This window comes from Pithys albifrons, chromosome 6, assembly GCF_047495875.1.
Source record: "Pithys albifrons albifrons isolate INPA30051 chromosome 6, PitAlb_v1, whole genome shotgun sequence".
Taxonomy (NCBI): domain Eukaryota; kingdom Metazoa; phylum Chordata; class Aves; order Passeriformes; family Thamnophilidae; genus Pithys; species Pithys albifrons.
Window position 1 is genome coordinate 10,377,754 of NC_092463.1, and position 21,716 is coordinate 10,399,469.

At 36.8% G+C, this 21,716-nt stretch overlaps 1 protein-coding gene across 5 annotated transcripts in view; it reads left to right on the forward strand.

Moving 5' to 3' along the window:
- Positions 1–21,716, forward strand: part of PPP1R13B (protein phosphatase 1 regulatory subunit 13B) — a 69,079-nt gene that overhangs the window by 30,174 nt on the left and 17,189 nt on the right. For 4 of the 5 annotated variants that reach the window (XM_071557418.1, XM_071557421.1, XM_071557417.1 and 1 more), the window contains exons 3-5: positions 3,442–3,561; positions 4,122–4,189; positions 21,315–21,416. In XM_071557418.1, the coding sequence (XP_071413519.1) occupies positions 3,442–3,561; positions 4,122–4,189; positions 21,315–21,416 (290 nt within the window). Of the gene's footprint in view, positions 1–3,441; positions 3,562–4,121; positions 4,190–6,080; positions 6,147–21,314; positions 21,417–21,716 lie in introns of those variants that run through there. The other variant, XM_071557422.1, reaches the window with a different exon arrangement.

The window sequence follows — 21,716 nt, forward strand, 5'->3', positions numbered from 1 at the left end:
GCAGTTGGTCATAATGGGTATTAATGTAGTGGTAACAGAGGCAAGTGGGCGTGAAAGGAATAGTTGCTTACTACAAGTGTACTGCAAACCTGGGGGGGGAAAGACTCATTCCAGATCTCACTGTGAACTCCCCTACTGTGGAGATAATCCATTACTTTGTATTCTGGTTTCATGTAGAGCAGTCATAAATGTGTTTATTACACATAGCAGGATACTTCTAGTCAGGATAAAAAGAGATTCCGAAGCCTGAAACTTACTTTAAGTAGTGGGTATGTAGTTCCAACAGAAAGATTTTGCAACTCTCTTCTGAAACATCAGTGCAGTTTCTGTGTTTGTCTTACAGGGTGTTACTTTTCAGAATACTTAAAACTAGCCCATCCTGAGTACTTTTACTTAAAGGGAAAGGAGTTGAGCTCAGTTCTCAAAAATACTTGTGGAATTTTGATCCAATTTAAAATCTAAGCCAGTTTTGGCCAATAAGTATGGATACATGCATACATCATGGTTTGCAACATGCTTGTTCATTAAAACAGATGTTCTCTAGATAATGTTTGATGTATTGCTAAAGTATAGGGACCCACACTCTTTGTTATTACCATACACCCTCTCTCCTACTTCACCTTTTCTTCATACTTTTCTCTTTAAATTTAAAAAAAAAGTTGAAAATAGTATTGTGAAAACAATTAGTGGCAAGTGTGCAGGACTGAGGGTTGGATTTGAGAATCCTTATGGGTCCCTTCCAACTCAGCATATTCTGTGATTCTGTGAAATAACAATTGGGAAAAGTTTGAGCATTTCTCTTTATTTTGTTTTGATTTTGGCTCTTAAAGAACAGAGAGAAAATATTTCTTTGCATTATTGTATGTATGGCCAAACTTCGCGAATGAAGATTTGGGAAGGGCTGTCCCCACGTGGGTGAGCCCTTCCAGCCTGCGCAGTGGATTTTAGGTGAGGCTCAGCGTGCGCAGAACTGGCCCCACCATTTAAGTCCTGAGGTTCATCTACCACGGCCGAGCGAGCTTGGACAGTGCCAGTGAAGTCCTCAGGACTTGAACCTACAGCACCTGGCATTTCCCAGGAGGTCTCCCATCCAAGTACTAATCCGGGGCTGACCCTGCTTAGCTTCCGAGATCTGATGGCAGGGAGGCATTTAACTGCCCTTTGCATTATTATACAGCAAATAAAAGATCACGCTGTCTTCTTGCAATTTTAATAGATTTAAAGGATTTAAACTGAGGGAAGGAAAGGGGACTTCAATTCTCACCATGCCTTGTGCCAATTGTTAATGTCCATTTCTTCTTCCTCTTTTTTTTCTGAATCTGTGTCATGTAGCCAAGTTGCACAGAATGGTTAGTGCTTGTACATCTTTCTTTTCTCTGTTTCAGTGATGCTTGTGATGCTGTTATTACTTTAACCTCATTTCTGTCTAATTTAGGGCAACATATCCCAAATTGTTTTTGTAAAAGAACTGCAAAAGTAGTAAAAAATGTCTTTGCCATTTCTTTCAATTGTCATGTCTGAAAAATATTAGCCTTAAGTATTCAAGGTACATTATGTAAATGAATCTTAGTTTGACTAACTCCTAGGATCAGGGCCTTACTTTTAATGGGAGAACAGCTTAACCAGGAGCGAGGCTGCAGCCATTCCTCACCATTCCAGAATTAGCCCAGCCTTGTTCACACACCCAGTTCCTTAGTACCTTCTTACCCAGCTTCAGTTCTACCTAGCAATTTTTCTGTTTGGGAGAAATTCCTCAAGATTTTTATCTTCAGTGTCCTAAAGTCTCTGAACTAAACCACTTAAATATTTTCACGCTCTGTGATCTTTAGAAGACTCATGCTGCAATTTTAGTGGATATGCTTCAAAGCACTTGAAATCTTACTTTACTTTAGGAGTTGAAAAACCTGAAAATCATGTTTTTAAAACTCCTTCTCAAAAACTGAGTTGTAATAAGTCACTGACTTTATTCTTGTGTGCATAAACATTATTGACAATGGCTCTTGGACTCCACTTGAGTGAGGAACAAGATGAAGTTAAGAAAATAATCTATTTTTTTAATCCAGGTGTTGTGTTTTTTTAGTTTGGTTGGTTTTGTGTGGGGTTTTCTGCAAGATAAGTAACCAGTCAGCTGATGAACACAATTAATTCATGATTTAAATGACCCTACCCCATTGACAGCAGCTGGATCTAACTGTGGCTAAATTGTGTTAATCACAGATCTTTTCAACATGACATATTACATGCATTGTGAAACAAGTGATAAAAATGTATTGTTCTTTAAGTAATACAATCAAGTATCCCAAGAATAGCAAGACATCCATGTGTCTGTGTAGTTCACAATTCCTATAACTTTAGTTGAATTTTGTTATATGACAGTTTATGATGCGGTTTTCTCAAGCTTTCCCCAAGATTTCTCTTATATCTTTGAATTGTTTTGTTTTCTCATGTCAAATGGGTAAAGTATGAAATGGATAACCAATTGTTAGTGGTGCTTTTCCTGGTAGGGAGTACTATGGTTTGGGTTTTGGCAGCCAAGATCATTTTGCTTTTAACAGTGAAAAACACAAAATTCAGCTTTTGGTTTCCATTGAAGCCTGATTTTTTTTAGTAGTATTGGTTTGACATGATGCTGCATGTAGGAAACTAACTAAATACTTCTAGTATAATTTTACTCTATTTAGAAGATGTATTTTAATACTGTGCTTAGTAATAGATCTTAAAACAGAGATTTTCTTACCTTAATAAAAACATTTGATAATAAATGCAAGCATAATTATGGCAGCAGTGAAAAACTTTGCTTTTAAAATGTGTTTTCATTTTGAAATACTGATTATAGTGTACAGCATCAATTTGGAAGAAATAACTACATTATGTTTTCCATTTCTTTGGGGAAAAACAAGGGTCCTGCTTGCTGCACAGAACTTAGTCTGTATTTGTTCAACGAGTTGCTGGTGATTCCACATACACTGGGCATTGGTGTCTGTCACAGTGTATTGAAGTGGGAGCACCTGCTCAAGGTCTTAGGAGATGTAATGTCAATGTAATGATAAAGCTTTTAGGCTGAGTGGAAACCCAGAGGTTCAAACTGAATGAATCACTTTAATAATAGAACAAAATACCCATCTGGTGGTGATGGGGAGCAAAATTGCTATTTCCTAAATCAGGGTTTCTAAACACTGATAGTTTTTTTTGTATGATTCTGGGATCTGGTATGTCCTGCTGTGAAACAGCGAGCTATGTCTTAGTAACAAGTCAGCTTTTAGTGCTGTGCACCTACTGCCTGCTGATGCCTGTTTCTGTGACTTTGCATAAGACAAAAGACATTGGACTGATTGAATTGCTACCCAAAGGGACATTGTGATCATGAATAAGAATTTTGTATAACTTTGCTTGATTTAAAGGAGTTGTGACATGTTTTTATTTTTGATCTTGTGCTTGTAGAACGTCCCATACCCTTTGATCACATGATGTATGACCACCTACAGAAATGGGGTCCCCGCAGGGAAGAGGTGAAATTTTTCCTTCGTCATGAGGAGTCACCAGCTGAAAGCAATGAACAGAGTAAGTACAGTTATCCTGTCCTGTTGTTACCAAAATATATTCCAAAGATTTCTGAAGCGAGTTTATCAGTTCCTCAGTGAGCTTCCATACCTATATGTGATACAACTTCTTTGTACCAGAGCCATTTTGAACCTTCCTCAGTGGCACATTTATTCTTGTTCTCAAATTCTTTTCTACCAGTCCATTGAGAAACAGTAAGATCAGTTTCTATTCTGCTTAACTTTGATCCAAAAATATTGGTGGATATTAGAGACTTGAGAGAGTTTTTTCCTGTTTAGATAAAGCCCCTACATTTGAGAGGGTAGAATTGTTCTTTCTGACCTCCTACTCTTTCAATTGCACCAGAGAGAGACTTGGTAAACACCTTTGCCTCCTTTTGAAACTCGGATCTATTCTGCAGACATCACTGGCAGAAGTTTCAGTGTCTTTACTTTCTCAGTACTTCATGCAGGTATATTTAATAAGGGTGATTCATAGTACATTCAAGAACAGATTCAAGAGTGAAACTCATTTGTGTTGAAAACTGAACTTTGCACTAAGAGTGATAACTTTACTTTTAGGTGTCCGCCAAGCCCAAACTCAAAGAAATGGCATAAATATACCTGTGGAGAAACGTACAGAGAATGGGGTATGTAATAAATCCTAAAGGTTTGGATAAATGCCACTCAAATACCTAAGGTTTTAAAAATTATTCCTTTTCAAGATATTATGGTGAGACCTGGTGAAAAATATATCAGTCTTGTTCTGGTGTGACTATTGGTTTTTGTGATAAAGTAAATGGAACAATGTCTTTTTCATCAACTACTCTCAATTTTCTGACTAGAAAGAAATTCACATATATGATCTGAGAAGCTCCAGAGTCTTATTAATTACTACAATTCTAATCTTCATTTTTTATTCATTCTGTGTGAAATAAAAAACAGCTACATTGTTCTTTCATGCCAGTATTTCCTGTCCAGACATCTTTTCATGTTTGATGTATCTCACTGATATTGATTCATGACATAGCCTCATATGTTAAAACATCAGTATTGTATCTAGGGATTGGGATGTTGTCAGATTGTAGAAGAGCCTGCACACCCCTCAGAGCCATCTCTTTATAGTGTCTTTTATGCACTTGGTTCATTTCTACACCTGTTCTTTTTAACTAAAATATAACTAAGTTTCTAATTTAAAATGCTATTACATAGCATAGGCAACCTGTGAATCCTGGCTTGAACATTGTCTGTTTCACAACTAAAACATAGAACATTTCATTTAAAATTACCATGGATTAAAAACCTTCTACTCCTGAGCTGAAACTCCCCTTTTACTTTCTTCTCTCTTGTCTCCTCCTCAATACTAATGAAGACTCTGCAGAGCATAGTCTGCTCTTTTTTCATCAGGGCCATTCTACTGCCTTAATCAAAGCACTATAGCTATAGTTTGCTGTTTTTAAGCATTTTAAAATTCCAATAAAAACATTTGAGCTCACCAATTCATAGTTATATTGTTTCTATGAAGCACTGTCAATTTTCAAATGTGCACATGGCTCTTTCTCAGGGTAAAATAGTGATAAAAAAGTTTAAAAGCATACAAATAGGTTTTTCAAGCTGAGAAGTCACAAATAAAAAAAAAACAACTAAAATATTAAACATAATTGTGCAGATTCAATAATTCTATGCTTGCATATTGCCTGACAATTAACATCTAAAATTCACACACGCATGTAGCAACAAAGTTGTTTAGTCAGTTTGCAGCAATTTGCAGCTTGTTTTGTGTATGGCATGTGGACCCAGTGGAAGGAATGTTTTTCCCTATTCAAAACAGTTAATCTTGTATTGCTTTCTGCGTTCCTTTTCTGTGGAGAGCAGTGGCTGGTCCCCTCTGCTGCACAGATCCGTTTATCCTGCTGCCATTGTCGTATCGACAATGTAGTGAGATCATAGTGCTGTAAAGTGCTGGGGGGACATAACTCTTTCATGACCTCCCTCGATCTATTCCTCCATGTAGGTTGTAGTATTTATACTACATTTGAGACATAATGTATTTGAAAATTAGGACTGGCATGTGCAGACCTTACAATCTCACTTCTTGGCAGCACTGAAGTTTATGATAACATGGATTTGTATTTAATTCAATTTGCTGTGAACTTTTATAGGCAAAGCTTGCACCTGGTAATTTGAATAATATTTTATTTTTTTAAAATCCAAAATGGTTGGCCACAAAATTAAAACTTGTTAGGAAACTGATCACTTTAAAAGGGACTTTTACCAGGTTTAGGAAACTATTTAAATATAAGAAAGACTAAAACCTGACGGTGTTGTAATAATGTAAAATTGTGGTGGAGTTTGTGCTAAAAGTAGTACAAATTAGGTTTTGAAAGTGTTTAAAACTAAGATTTTTAATTGTGCTAAGTTTTAAATCAAAGGGGGAGGGGGAAAAAGAGGTGGCTTCAGGATCAAGGATTTAATCAGCTTACACTTACGTAATGCATTAGGCTTATTCATTGTTACTGGCATGCTGAATGTTAGACTAGCACTAAAATCCACACAAACCAATGGAACTGAAGACAGCTCAAAGCTTATCAAATACTCTGCATTCAGGTATATTTTTATTATGTATACTGTTTTAATGATGAAATAGTTGATTTTTAGTTAATATCTGGTTAAAGCTGCAAGTGTGACATGCATAGGAAACTTTAAGATGAGTGTTTGCTTTTATTGAATCAAGTAGCCCTGGAAAAAATGATGGGCAATCTATCTGGAATTAAAACTGGATGACTCTATTAATTGGCATTTTGTCATATGCAGTAGGATTTTTTTTGATCTTTGAAACTATATGTGCTTGATCAGCAATTATTTAAATATTGGTTAGCTTAAAATCACATTATGTAAATGCTTAAATTTCATTAGATTATCTTCCAAGTTAAAAATAGAACAGGCTAAGTTGCTTCCAACGGTGAAACATGCACTGTTGTAAAAAGAATACTTACCTGTAAGTGTTCATCTGAAAGCTTTGCATTCTGCATAACAATGTCTAAAGGAAAAACTATGTGAGATTTTGTGAACTGCCAAGTTACCTTATTCCTGGGATGACATTTTGGGGTTTGCTTTTGGTTTACATCTTTCCTTTTTGGAAGTGAAATTATGCTGTAATCAGGACCTGATCTCTTTCTGCCACTACACAAAGATATAGATATGTGAAGCTAAGACTTATATAACTAAACATTTCATCTTCCAAGGGAGATTGGACAGTATCTTAGGAAGGAGTCTCCTCTCTGAGAACAGCTGCCTCTTCCTTCTCTTCCTTTCTTTTACTTGTGTAACTGAGTCAGTTGTATCTGAACACGTTGTAACAGGGGAAATTCTAAATGAATATGGGGGAAAATCTTTTCTCATTAAAAGTAACAGGTATGGGAACAGAGTGGCTGGAGTTAATGGAATTTCTGTGTAGCTGAATAAAGTCCTGAGCAGTCTGAACTGCTCCAGTCAGGGCTTACTGGACCAAGTGACTTCCAGAGAGTTCTCCCTACCTAAATTTTTCTTTGATTCTGTAATCAGTGGTCATATAATGCTGGGTCTTGTTTGCTTCCGGATGTCCTGTCATGATCCAAGCCTCATCCCATAGAACAACGGCAGTCTGAGAACAGCGAGGCAGAGCAAATATAGGTGTAACCACTGGGGGTCAGTGGCAGACAGGAGAGGGACTGGGGAGCCCCATCCTGGTGCAGCACCAGCCAGCCATCCCAGTGGATCAGATGTGCTTAAGGGAAGTTCCAGAAAGAGCACTGACCCGATGATGATACTTGTCCAGAAGTTTCTTGGAGATGAGAAAACAGGGAAGCAGCTGTACCTCAGTTGGGAAAAATGGATGGGGTACCAGCAACATTATTTGAAATCAAAGGTATTGAACTGAATAAAAGTAGATTAATGTAGTGAAAAAAGTCTATATATGAAGAAATATGTTTGCTGTAGTTGTTTGGTTTAAATTATGTTTTATACTTGGTAATTTATTTGGAGAGCATAAAACATCAGTTGGTGGTTTCCTGTGCCATTTCCATTTTCTTTTTAACTTATTTTTGCTGTTTCTAATAATAAAATTGCTCCCTCTTTTAAGAGACTGATATCAAACTTTTTTCTTAATGGATGTCAGCTGATGCCTTTGCCAAGAAATACAAAGTGGAACCTCATTTCTCACTATGGAATTTGTGTTAACATTAGTGTAAAAGGATCTTGTATAGAGGAAGAAAACTTCATCACTCCTTCAAATTTTCCTAGCATTGAAGCTGTGACCAACAGATGAGAATTAAAATTTTGTGCTGATTAGGTAACAGAACTGATCTTCACTATTTCTGCAAAATAATATAACAAAAATTTTATAACAGGTAGTCCAGCTGTTCTAGCATCAGGAGGATCTTACGGGTTCATGCTGGAAAAATTCCTAGGAAAATTCCATTAACAGCTGGGCTGCAACTTCTACATATGTGTACATGCAAAGCAGTTTTTCATAATTCTGGTTTAATTTAGTAGAGTGAATGGTTGCTGATGGAGAGTAGATACCTGCTGATGCAGCCTCTGTGTTCCCTTCCATCATGCCAGTAGTAAAGCTACACTGCTTTGGATGGCCTGTGGTATGGCTTGTCAAATTTTAGGCTTCGAGTTTAGATAGATTTACATGTGGTGCCAAAACCCTGGAATAGAATTGTATATTGTTCTTTAGTTTTAACCCTTGGATCTGTACAAGTGCAACCAGATAAAAAGGTATTAATCATCTAATGTGCATTTTGTCAGGGGCAGGGGGGCCATTTACAAGTACAATTTTACGTGCGAAATAATAAATTTAACCTGTCAGGTTAACAAAATCTAATTGTGAGGAAAAAGGCAAACAAATTACATTTTTAATAGAAGTAGTAACCTCAAGAGATGAGAAGTACATTATATGTAGTTGCTTGAAGTTTCTCATTTAAAATATTGAAGGATAAAGAGCTTAGTCTGGATAGAAGTTGTTCTTCAAAGCTGAGCTGCAAATTCAATTTAATATAAGCTTGTAAGTACTAAGTACTTTCTGTTTGTAACATTTAACAATGTACCTAGAAGAGGCTGCCAGTCACATAAGACTGGTTTTAATCAAATTTGTTCAAAATGAACAAATAACTGTGTCACTGCTGAAATACTTACTCTGGGGACTCATAGAAAAGTCTAAGCAAATAATTCCATTAAAAGAATATTTAGAACAATTTAGACACAAGGAGTTCCTTCAGTTTGAAGAAAAATATTTTGTTTCCAAAGAAATTTTCTTGTAGGCTTCCTGGAACATTTTGACCTGCTAATAAAAGCATAATTAAATTAGATCCAAGTTTTCCTGATTTGCTGCTACAACTTTCTCTGTTGCTTTTGTTACAGAGGTAAACTATTATTTTATCTGCCACTCTTAGTGTCATAGGTGCTCCCTCATCTAAGACATACATTCCTAAAATTATATTTACCTGTCAGAGAGAGGAGCCTTGCTGCACCTACAGCAGAATTCTGCTCCATCAAATTCCTAGCTCAGTTCCAAGGTCTGCAGACTGATACAGTTATTTAAGTCTGTCTGAAGCGTTTTCCAGACAGCTGGCAGTATTTTGTTCTTAGAAAAAATAAAAAAAAACTAATCCAACTAAAGGATTTAAGGGTAAAAAATTGAATTAGAAGGGGAAAAAAAGAGTACAGTCTAAAGCTAATTTTAATATATACAAATAGGTTTTGAATCCTTGCTGGACTAGAAATCCCAGTCTCTTCACACTTCAGTAAAGGTCAGTTACATAGGGAAACATCTCTACAAGACTTATAATTGTGTGATCTTATAAGAACTTCTGTGAAACTGTAGGGAATTCAAAAGCTTTTGTACTCATACTTCACTCTGAGGCATCTTTTAAACTTTTTAGGCAGAATCACACAATTCTTGGATTTGGAACATCATGAAAGGTGTTTTGACCTGTCCTATGCAATCTCAAATATATTTCAGCCCATAATGGGCAATGTTATTAGATGCTTAAATATATGAGAATGACTTCAAAAGTTTCATCACACTTTCTCTGTGATTATTTGCCTGTTGCTATTTTATTTATGATAGCATTAGTTTATGACTAATATTCACTCTTAATGTCTGACAATTTGTTTTAAGGAGTGCAAGGGTTGTTTGAATAATCAGGACTAGGAAACATTCTTGGAACCCACTTGGAACATTGTGCAAGCACTGTTTTCCTCTATATCTTCTGCATGTATTTGCATAAATTTTAGTCACTCTGGATACCAGATATTTCTCTAGATGGCCATGGATATGAGAGATACAGTACACAGACTGGTATTATACAGACACTTACACACACTCAGTTGTAGTATACAGATTTTGTAGTTCTGCTGCTCTTCTGGGCATCAAAGAGAGTTGTGTTCCACAAGTTACAGAAACCAAATATGTGGTTTTCTAGTCCATAACAGCCAACAGATTTTGCAGAGGAGGAGAGACTTAAACTGCACCACTTACTAAATCTACACCTTCAGTTCCCGTTGTGTGACTCCGGGGAATGGTCCTGTGCAGGGCCAGGAGTTGGACTTGTTAATCCTTGTGGGTCCCTTCCAACTTGACATGTTCTGTGATTCTGTGGTTCTTTTTACAGCTTTGGCGTTGCTTTTCCTCAGTCATGGCTCTGCAGTTTTACGGTACTACTTAGTACAGATATCTGTGGAATAGGGAGGATAAGAAGTCCTGTGTGTGTGTGTTTGTTTAACCTCTAACTATGGTCTTTATTTTCATATGTTTGTATTGGGAACATGGAGTGATGCGATTCACCATTTTCCCCAGGTTTCTAACTAAATGAGGCATGTGGAGAATTGCCTCCAGTTATCACTGCACACAGAGATCCTGAGTTGCTTGGCCCTTACATAAAGTTAGTGCAGTGTAGACTAAGTGAGTGTTTCAGCTGACACATAACATTATATACAATAGCTCATAAAGTAAACGTTACTTAAAGCCTTAATTTCTTATTTCATGGAGTATTGCTGTGCTTTCACAGCCCTTACACCAGCACTGTAAGCTTCAATGCCTTTTGTCACAGCTGTATCCTTTTGCAGTCACTTCAGTATCATTTTTAGTTAAGTCAAATATTTTAATGATAAGTACTATAAGGAAGATGGAATTTGTCCTTTCCTTTACTTCTGTAGGTCCTTACAGGAGACAGGTTATGAAATTCATGATGTCAGTGCAGAGCTGCAAGAGCTTAATTGTGAAAGATTGAGAGTTTTGACTGTCCCTCTGTCTCTCTGAGCAGCTTTCAGTTCTGAGCAGGAGACTGCTGGTATTTACAAGGCCAACTATTCATTTTCAGTCCACCTTTAGAGTTTTCTTTTATGTAGCTGTGTCATCTGCAGATCAGTGTTTTCTCTCATCTTTTCCACAGTCTCTGTGGTGTTTCTTAAGCAGTGCTGCTGTGGCCTCCTTTCTCTGATGCTCCGTTCCATGTTCACTGACTTGTTCATTCAGTTTCCTGTCCATCTCGCCTCTGGACACCAGGCATACCTATTTCCCACCTGCATGTTTTTCCCAGGCAAGTGAACCTTTCTCTTTCTCTATTGTCTCCACAGCTGCCTCCGGATCTAATTGTTGTTAGGTTTGTTCCCCCCTGCAGTCTTCCTCAGATCAAAGCCGAGAAAAATGAAAGTCCCTCTGGCTAATTTAGGAACAAGGGAGTTCAACTTGTTTTTCTTCTCCTATTCCTAGTGGATGATCTTACTCTGCAGCTCATACCTTTTCTTGCTTGCTAAAAATAAGCCTGTTCTTTATGCAGCTGGAGTAGTCACTGTATTGTGCTTGGACATAGAGTTCTTCAGTGTCCTTATGGAGACCCATTTGGCTGGATCTCTTGTGTAAGTGCACTGAATCATGCTTGAGTTACTTTCATGAAAGAAGGAAGACAAAGTGAACTTGCATGTCATTTGTGAGTTGGACAAGGTAAATTACATCTTTTTATGTTTTGGGTTTTTTTTATCTCCTGCAATATCCTAACTTTTAGACACATAAGAAATTGTTAATGGGGTTTATTGTTTTCTTCAATGTTTAATATTTAAAAATCCTTAAGTCTAGGTTTTGGCTTGTTCCAGTCTTCTCTGGCTTGCAACTTCTTGATTTATCTGTTACACACCGTACTTTAGATTTATTTCTGGCTCATGTATTCATCTAGCTGCATCCAAGATTTAAGAGAAGCTATAGTATATAGAAAAAGGCATATAGCAAACACTGGAAAGGTTATTTGCATAAGATTGTGTTATCTATTCTGACTGTACAGTTTGCATTTTATCTTAGGCAGTCTCTGTTAATAAAGAAACTCTGTTAAGTTTCAGGTAGTATAGTTTGCTGTCACTTCAAAAAGTAAAATTATATACAAAAATTAATGATTTTCCTGATCTTTTTTGTGTTCAATTTTGGCAAAGCATTGGTAATACTTCAAAAATACAGTGGAACAAATAATTCCTGTGTTTTAAAGCTAAGTTTTCTATATTGTTTTATTTTCAGTTTAGCCTGATAACTCTGAAAGAACTGTGTATTGCTCAACATTTTCCATTGAATATGAAAAGTGCAGTGAATCAAGCTGATTATAGTTGACAGCTGACTTGATCTTACTGTGATTAGGTCTTTTACTGCTGGCAAAATCCACTAGTCTTTTCCGTTAGCTGATTGTTGATGGATGCAGAGGGACAGCTTTTCATATTGATAAAGAGTTTGGGGAAACCTTTATTTCATACGGCGTAAGATTAAAAGGTATCCTACCTTGTATTGATTGCACTGAGGCAAAAAGCTGTGCAGGAACTCATAAGATGTGTGTACAGTTGTTGTTTTGGCTTGTTCACAGCAAATAGTTAAACAATTAGTGTAGACAGAAGGTAACAGAACGATGGAGTTGGAGCACATTGAAGCGACGCAAATGTTTGTAGCTGACGGACAGTGCTGCGAAATAGAGATGTGCTCTCTTACAATTACATGGGAAAATAGCAAACAGGTAATTACTTTCAGAATTTGTTACTTTTACACTTTCATGGACATGTTATTTAAATGCTGTGTGGCTTTTGCACGTTAGGTTGCAGAACCGTGGGTTTAGTTGTCACATGACTGGACTGCAGACTGACACTGTATCTCTGAATTAAATTCTTCGTTAATCAGATTTTGTTACATGCATTTTCTATCTTCCTTCAGTTTTAAGACTTTATCAAAAGCTTGTTAGTTAAAAGTTGACCATGATATTTTGGCTTTTGACACTTTGGTTTGATGGGAAGTGTGAGTTGTACACTAAGGTCACAACATATCTTTCAAGTACGGGATACTTGTTTTCAGTGCTTTTGTGTTTTTGAAATGTTTTATCATACTATTCTCATATGAACAATATTACATCACCACAGAAAAACTTCATATTGAAACAATTACTTAAGGGAAGAATAAACATACAGTTGGTGCTAAATGTGTTACTCAGACTAATGATAAATGCATCTTATCCATCCTTAGCAATCCTATCAGAATAAGCTGTTGCTTTTCTAAAAGACCCAGAAAAATACAGCTGCAAGACTATTTCTAAAGGCACTAGACAGTGTATTTTCAGCATGTATTGTAACTTGTCTATTACGCAGAATCTTGTGAATACAAGGATTGGTGTTGTAAAAAGGTCTGACATTTTGTGCACAACTGATATTTCTACAAGACTGTGTAATCTCTTTTAAGATAATTTACTTTTCTTAGGAGTATGAGGTTATTTTAATTCAAATCGGCTACTGGATATTTTAGTCAACACTAAAGTTAATATAAACATGCTTAAGATTTCTGTGGCTGTTTAAAAGTGGCTGCAAGGACAAGGAAGAAAGTAGTGCTTTAAATAAGCAAGTTTCAGATACTACTTTCCTAAAAGTAATTTATAAGCAGTCTATCTCAAATGTAGCAGGTGTTCAATGTATACTTAAATCTATTTGTAATTTTGAAAATCTGTTTTAACATTGTTTTCATTTTTGTTAAATTTTGCGGTTTCTAGCTCTTCTAGACAAAATAGGGAACAGCCTTACTTGTGAGATCTCTAAGAAATATAGGAAAACAGGAAATCTGGACTCTGTGGCTTATGCTGAATAGATTAAAACATTTTATTATAGAGTAACTTACAGGCATCAGCAAGTTGGAGCAATTGCTAACAAAAGAGTGTAGATAAGAGATGTTACCCTTTTATCAACTATAGATAGATAGATAATGTGATTTTTTTCAGCAAACTGTGGTACAGCTGAAGTGAGTTTATTCCAAGAAACTGTCAGTGTATTTGTTTGCACAATACAGTAATATCTTATAACATTTTGGAGTAAAGTTACCCCATTCCATTTGTAATGTTAATTTGGGAGTATTTGAGTGTCAGGAGATAGCACATACTAGGTAGATTTTCCTTTAATTCCCAATATTCTGGGTTCCTTTTCTGGGTTTAATTAGCTGTTCATTTCCATTAAGCTAAAAAAGGCACGTGCTATTGTCATTGGATTCTTTAAAATGGATTTCTGCTATCGGCATGTTTCTGACCCAATTAAAAAAAAATGCAAGGCAGAGCTGTGGATAAAGTCACTAAACTGGAAATAATGTCATCCATATCGAGACCAGCAAAAGCTCTATTTCAGTTTAAATAAAACCAGACTCTTTCTTTTGTCTTTATAGCATTACACATGAGCTTTCACAAAGGATTTTCAAGTTGTCTGTGTTGTGTATGGCAGTAGGATCAGGTTTTATTGGAAGTGTGGTCAAAAATCTACTAAAATTCCTAAATGTGGAGATATATAGGATCAGTATGTTTCAGAAATGTAAGAATGTCTGAATCAATAATCTTCAGCTCCATCCTGCATTCTCCTCCTATAGACTTCAGATAGCACAAGGAGGCACGTACTTTTCTTGTAAGATCTATTTGTTACAGAATTGGTGTAATAAACTCCCTTATCTTCCATCTGTTTTCCATATCACTACCATTGTGCCAAGGACAGGTACAAGTGACAAGGTATTTGATATTCCTACCAGCAACCTTTTAAAGCTTTGTTGTCAACTGGATTGTCTAAAGCATCCCTTGTTACTTTGAATGAGGCTTAATTTAGGCAAAAATGTTCCAGGTGACTGGTGGGCTTCTGCTGCCCAGGTCCAAGTTACCATTGGAGAACTAGGAAGTCTTTTGCTGGGTTCAGCAGACAAAGCAAGCTGTTCCTTTCCTTCCTTCTCTGGCAGTTTGGAGTTGTTAAGCCACAGTTGTTCTCCCTTTTGTTGTAAATGCTGCATGGATGGGGAAATGTGGGGGTAGCCCACAGGGGTTTGGGGAGGCTGAGAATTGTCAGAGCCCTGAGCCCAGTCTGGAATTCACTGGCTGGGGAGCACTCCAACCTACCCCTGTTCATTTTGTGGTTGTCATTCTGATTTGTTCTGGGAAAATGCTCTTTTATGTAATACACTTCACTCCCTTTTTTGTCCACATGCTTGTATACCTAGTTCCAGACCTGTCAGTTGTTTGTAATGTAGCTCTATAGATAACTGGGGTTTGACAGCTCTACAAAGGTTAATTTCTAGTCTGGAGATAAGTTTTGTATTCCCTCCTGTGCCCTAGGAAGTAAGAGGAACTCCAAACTGCTATAGATTATGGAAAGCTGAGTCTTCTGGTATGTGCAATGAAATGAAAGTATTTACTTTGCATTTCTATGTTGCCATTTTAAGCCTTCTCAGGAGCAACTTGCAGTACCTCTTTTGCCTTTTCTGTCCATCCTTTTAGGGTGGTGAAGACGTTTTGGTTTTCCCATGGCAAAATTGTCTCCTAAATGAATCCCACATGGGGGTGTAAGTTCTTTCATGTGCATAAAGGAGTTGCTGCTTGGATTTTTCTCTGTTACAGTTTCTATCTCCAATAGTACTGTGTTTTGGGGGGAGTATTTGGGGTTTTGATTTTGTGGTGAGTGTTTTTCCCTGTTCCACCAGCCTTTAATAGGCTGGTATTGTCCCAGTTGGGATAGAGAGTGTTTTATTTCTTTCTTTCATATTTATTCTGGTTGAGGATACAGTTACTTTTATCAATTCAGGAGGGGAGGTATGAAGGACTTCAGACAAGGAGTGCCTTTTTTTGTTTCAGGCTGAAAGGCCTTATCTGTATTACAGTTTTAGAATGGCAGTCTATGTAAAAAATAACCAGTGTAGCTGGGCTGCAGGTGGGATATATTCTGCATTATCTTCAGTAGCTGCCCTGTATTGACTTTTTAATAAATTAACAGGCGGTTGGAAGTAGAAGCAGGAAACTTTCCATTTTGCCCTTTTGGCTGAAGTCAGAAGCAGCCCTTCTGGGCTCCATGGTAAAAGCTGAGGCCCAGACTTTCTGAGTCTCCATGCTGGTTGATTTCCATTTTATTTAAGTTATGTTGCACATTGGCAATTGGTGGTTTAACCTCACATTAATTTATGACTGTGATAAAGAGGGGGGTGGAACAAAGCACAGAAAGAGAAGTAATAAATGAGGGAGTAAGGATGGAGGTGACAGGGGTGAATGATAGGAGGAAGACTAGAAAACATGAAAGAGTTCATTGTACATGATTTGAGTGTACAAGAATATGCATAGGAGAAGGTGAAGCTTGGCCAGTTTCAGGAGGTACTTGAACTTAATGGTTCCTGGTGGAGGGCTTTGGGAAGGGAACTTAAAAAGATTTGTGTGGGAGATGGGTGTGAGCACCTATCTTAAAGAGAAGGAAGTAATAGATAAGGGAAATTAATGACATGGTGGTTCTTGCAAACCTAGAAAAAGATCGAAGAGATAATGTGCAGGAAATGATTGGTAAATTCTTGTGCTACTCTGCTTTTCTTCAGTTAATTGGTCAGAGTATGCTTTACACTGACTGTTTGAGTGGCTGGGTGTTGCTGAACCTAAACATGAGACTGCCCATCATTAGAATATTTGTTGTTTTCCTTTAATTTCTTCTGAAATCATAACAGTTCCAAGTGTGGGTTTGGTATATGATGCATTGTTATTTTCAAAGAAACTCTCTGTTCCTACTAGTGCAAACTTAGAAAATTATCAGAAATAAGTATCTTCATGGGTTAAACATGGACGCAAAGAAATGGGTAAAATCAGACCACATCCCAATTCTCATCTTTTAAAAAATAATCTGTTCAAAAGGTTGGTCTCATGGGGTTTTTATTTTAATATGGCATAATTAGATTCCTCTTTAAAGAGAGTTTTCTGTTGGGAGTAAAGGCAAAAAACCCACTGAAATCTGCCCTTACTGCTTACAGTTGCCCTTCACTACAGTACATCCTGCTTGTCAAAGAAATATTTTGAGTTTAGGTGCAATTTTTCATTTACCCCTGTGAGTTACCAATAAGCCCAGAAGTATGTAGACTGAGGTGTTTGTGATACTAAACATAACAGCATAGAAAGGAAGGAGGAATAAGAAAATGAATTTTCAGAGTGACAAGACTAATATGTAGAAATACATATTAAAGGAGGTTCCTTTCCTTAATTAAATGCCTAAGGTATGATTTGTTTTGAGGCTGCTTGTAAACTGGTTCCCAAACTATTTAATTACTAGTGTACCATTCATCTCACCTGTCTCAAAAATATTAATCATCAAATGGTAAAATATTAGCTTGTAGTAGGAGGATGATGTCAGAAGCTGAAACTCCAGTTCATTATAAATTCTATCTTTCATCATGACCTTTTCAAGTGCATGTTAAACATGTTAAATACAATTTTTTCAAGATTCTTGTCAATATTAAGAAATTGGTGAATATAGGTGTAAATTATTCTTGTCTATATGAGACATATGTAATACTTCCTTAGTGCCTAATAATGCAGTGTCTGCGCTATAGCATTTCATTTAGGAATTCATCTCTGTGTAAATGCTTCTGTGAATCAATGAAAAGAAATTTACAATTCAGCAAAACTGTCTGCTTTGATGTATCACCGTGTAGCAAATGAATCTGTGGAATCTGGAGGAGTAGGTACTTGTAGTGGCTTTTTAGTGCCTCCTTCAGAAGTCAGTTCTGTAGGAGGTCGATTTCCCTTGCTGCAGGAGAAAGGAGGAGGTCTGGGCCTTAAATGTGATAGGCCTGTGTTTGTTATGAGAGGTGAGTGTCTTACTCTGTGGATGGGATTGTTAATAACTGGCATGAGCAGCACAAACTTAAGAATCTGAGCATTAAAGAACTGAAAATGCAGTGCTGTCTTTGCCTTGCATAGCCTGCAGTTCTGAAGGACTGAGACTGACTTTTTTCAGTGGTGGTGTTTGCATACAGACAGTAGACTCAACTATATGAAATGCTCCAAACTAATTGATATAACTAGATCTCAACAAGAGAAAGCTTCAGTGTTTTTCATGCTGCTTCAAAAATGATGCTGTCCTGTTTTGGAGACCTGGAACCAGCAGCAGTTCATCTGTAAATAACTGACTTGATGTGGAAGTGGAATTCTGCTCCTTCTGTTTCCTGCTTTTGCCATGTGGAGGAAAAGGAAAAAGCTGCGAGTGAAGTTACAGGTTCAATGCTACGTTTCCTCAGCTGTCTCTCTTCTTTCCTAAGTATAGAGTAGCTCTTGGAAGTGAAAGGGACACTTGTTTGTATTCAGTGAGGAGAACATTAAAATATTTCTCATAGGGCGTTAGTATTTAACTGGGTAATTATCACTGTTTCCCATGGTCTTGTGCTTTGCCAGCTGTAATAGATTTTTGGACATTAGACTTTCTAAATGGAACATTTTACAGTAGTTAATAGCTTCTTCAAGGAGACACTAATATTTGCATTAATCTTACAATTAATCTTCTATATTTTACATGATACAAAATAATGTGGTACTTTTTCCAGGCAGTATAAGATTCTTTCAGACATGCCTATTAAAAGCAGTAAAAATTCTGAGTTTTTGGATTAAAATGAGTTGGTTGGGGATTTTTTTTTAATTATTTGTTTGTTTGGGTTTTTTTCTGGTGCTTTTACAAATTGGTTTCTTATTGTCATTGTTCATTTCAGGTTATATCACCCATTTAGAAAATCTGTAATTTTCACATGTTAAAGTCGCTTTTTTACTTTGAAATATGCACAACTTGTGTACAGATACCACGTTTTGAGTCTGGATACCTTTTTAACAAGATTTCTTAGCAGAATAAAACATCTCTCTATTTCCTGGCCAGTGTTATACTCACAATCACTACTGGAAATAGAATGAGCTATCAACGTTGTTAATTTAGACTGATGGTTGAAGCAGAAGGAAGGGAAGCACTGGGACAACTTTATGTTGTCTTGATGCAAGTTGTGTATTTCTGAGACAGAGCACGTGTATATTGAGAAAATACTATCTGTTCATACACACTGCTCTTTTTACTTTTCAAATCACTGACCCCAGAGGGAAGCCTTCGTGCCTTTCTGAGCCCCTTGTAAGGATTGCCTGCAGAATCCAGCAGAAGCAGATGTAGAATTTTATTTTTTTCGGACAGTTGATCATGCCAAAGGAAGTCAGCAGAGCCTGAACATGTTTTGGCAGCAGCATGTGTTTTTTCTGTGTTGTGTTCTTGTCTCAGATAAGCACATTTTGGTTTGTCGATGGTACTTCCAAAAGCTGCCTTACTTTCTTGGCCAATTAGTGCCTTTCAGTCACCCATCAAGGGTAAAATGTCTCTCTTGGTTCCACAAGTGTGTACAAGTTATTTGGCCGTAGGGAATATTGGGAAGGATTCTTCATATGTCATGCTCATGAAAAAAGTACACACTTCTAAGTTCAATTTTTTTTTAATAACTGTATTCACTATCAAAATGTTGAAGTAGAAAATTAGTGTTTTGAGTGGACTTTAGCTTTTTTAATTACTTTACTACTACAGTTTTCATTATGGTTGACTAGTAAGACAAGTTGCAGTTGTAGTGTCCAGTAAGAATTACAATTTCACTTCATAGTTTATTCAGTGGGAAATGTTCAAACAGGGACGAACTTTATCTGAACATTTTAGTTGACATGTCTATATAATGTGTCTAAGATAAAGCAGCTTTAAAAGAGAACGATCCAAAGCAGGCTCATTTTACTGACTGACCTTGAGGTGCATCTCCTACCTGAAGAATTATATGCAGAAACATGAAATATTAATTAAGGTAGGAAAAATCCCCCCAAAAACAACACCCTCCCCCAGCAAAGAGAAATCATTGGTTGGAGAACTGACACTTATGTAGGAATTTGATGTAGAAATATGAAAAAAAAATCCATTCCAAGTGACTGAGATACTGTGATATCAACAAGATATTAGAGGAGAACTTTACTTTTCTTATATTGAAGTACAAGTATTGCAGGGGATATTTTGACAAGACCACTGGAAGTCAGTAGGGAGGGCCCAGAAAAGTGGAGCAGCTAAATCAGCTTTCCTCTGGGATCAGGTATGATCAGATCCACAATCTGATGTGCGATCAATTTGTGTGTGTTGGCTGATTATATTTATTTAGTTATTTTCTGTATGTTTGTAAAATATTGAGACCTCATTCCATTTTGTAAACATTAATCTGAAACAGTTTTATTTATGAACATGTCCAAAACACTGAATTATCTTTTATTTTTCAGCAGTATGGACTATACTGGGGACAGGAAGCTCTGAAAATGCTATGTTGTTTTACTGAATTTTTAGAGTGCAGTGGTCCAGCTTTTACATTGATCCAATAAATTGACTCGATTACATGCCAAGATTTTGAAAGAGGTGTTGTGCGGTTCTGAATTTTGCAGCATAATTTTTCAAAGTCTGGTATTTTCTTTCTGTGGAAATTCTCAAGTTGTGCAGTTCTAAGGTGACAGGTTTTGGTTTTCTGAGCAGCAAAGCAGGTGTCTGGGAAATGTCAGCTTCTGGAATCTCTCCTGTTACACTGCACTCTCTTGACACTGTGTAGGAAAAAGTGTGGTTGAAGTAATTTAATGTCTAGATATAAATTATACTTGTTGATAGAACTATAAATATACTGAAACAATGCATTATTTTTTTAAAACTCGTGAGATTTGGTCTCACACATTATATGAATTTTAAATAATTTTGATCACTCGCCTCTCTATTCTTATTTTGTAAATTATGTGTTAGTTTTGAAACACAAAAAGAGTGACAAGGCCTTGCTACATCTTGCATTTCATTCAAAGTAACTGCTTACTTATCCAAAGGGGATAAGCTTTACTTTGTTTCACTTTGTACAGACTGGTTTTCACAGATTCTCACCTTAAATGCTCCAGTGTGTCATAAATTTCACCATCTTTAGATGTCAGCCTAAGTGATCCTTTGTATAAAGGTTCTCATGTGATCTTGTCCTGCAGTAGGTCAATAATGTGAACTCACAGCACTTAAAGCAACCAAGGCAGTTACACTGACAATGTTAGGAAAGCAAAGAAACTTCAGATTACTGTACTGCTTAAAATTCCTGATAACATGTGTGTTATCTCACGTGCCATACCAGGACGGTGTGGCAGTGCTACCAAACATCTGAACAGAGCAGAGTTAAATGTAGGAAAAGGGCTTTTTTATCCTCTTGTTTTGTCTCAGTGTTTTCCTCTTTCATTCACTTTTTGCTGCCTCTGCCCCTGTGCACAGTCTGTGTCCCTCCTCTGTGCTCTGAGGTTTCTGACTTTTTCAGAGGTGTCCAACCTCTGAGGACAGGGAGGAGGTTTTAGCCTTCCCCTCTGTGGGGATCTAGCCTGTATCATCAGAACACTTAATATACATCAACACATTAATGTAACATTTTCTGTTCTGCAGGTTGGGAATCCACGTGTTGAGCTCACTCTTTCTGAACTGCAAGATATGGCTGCCCGACAACAGCAGCAGATTGAAAATCAGCAGCAAATGCTGGTTGCTAAGGTAATAATTATATACAGATCATCATAAAAACATATTTTCTTTGAAATATGCAAACAGAAGTTTCATGGATAGAGAAAAAACCACACTGTATAATTTCAGATAAGCTTAAGAAATTGCTTAAGAAATCCATCATTTTACCACAATAATCTTAGGCTGGGCAATGCACAGCCTTTTGGTGTAAATGGTACTATAACAATTTAAGTCATTACAAAAATATTACAAGGGTTTATTTGATGGAAATGATATTACAAAATGGACAATTTTCTTTGTGGGCCCAGCAGAAGGACTGTTATTTAGAAG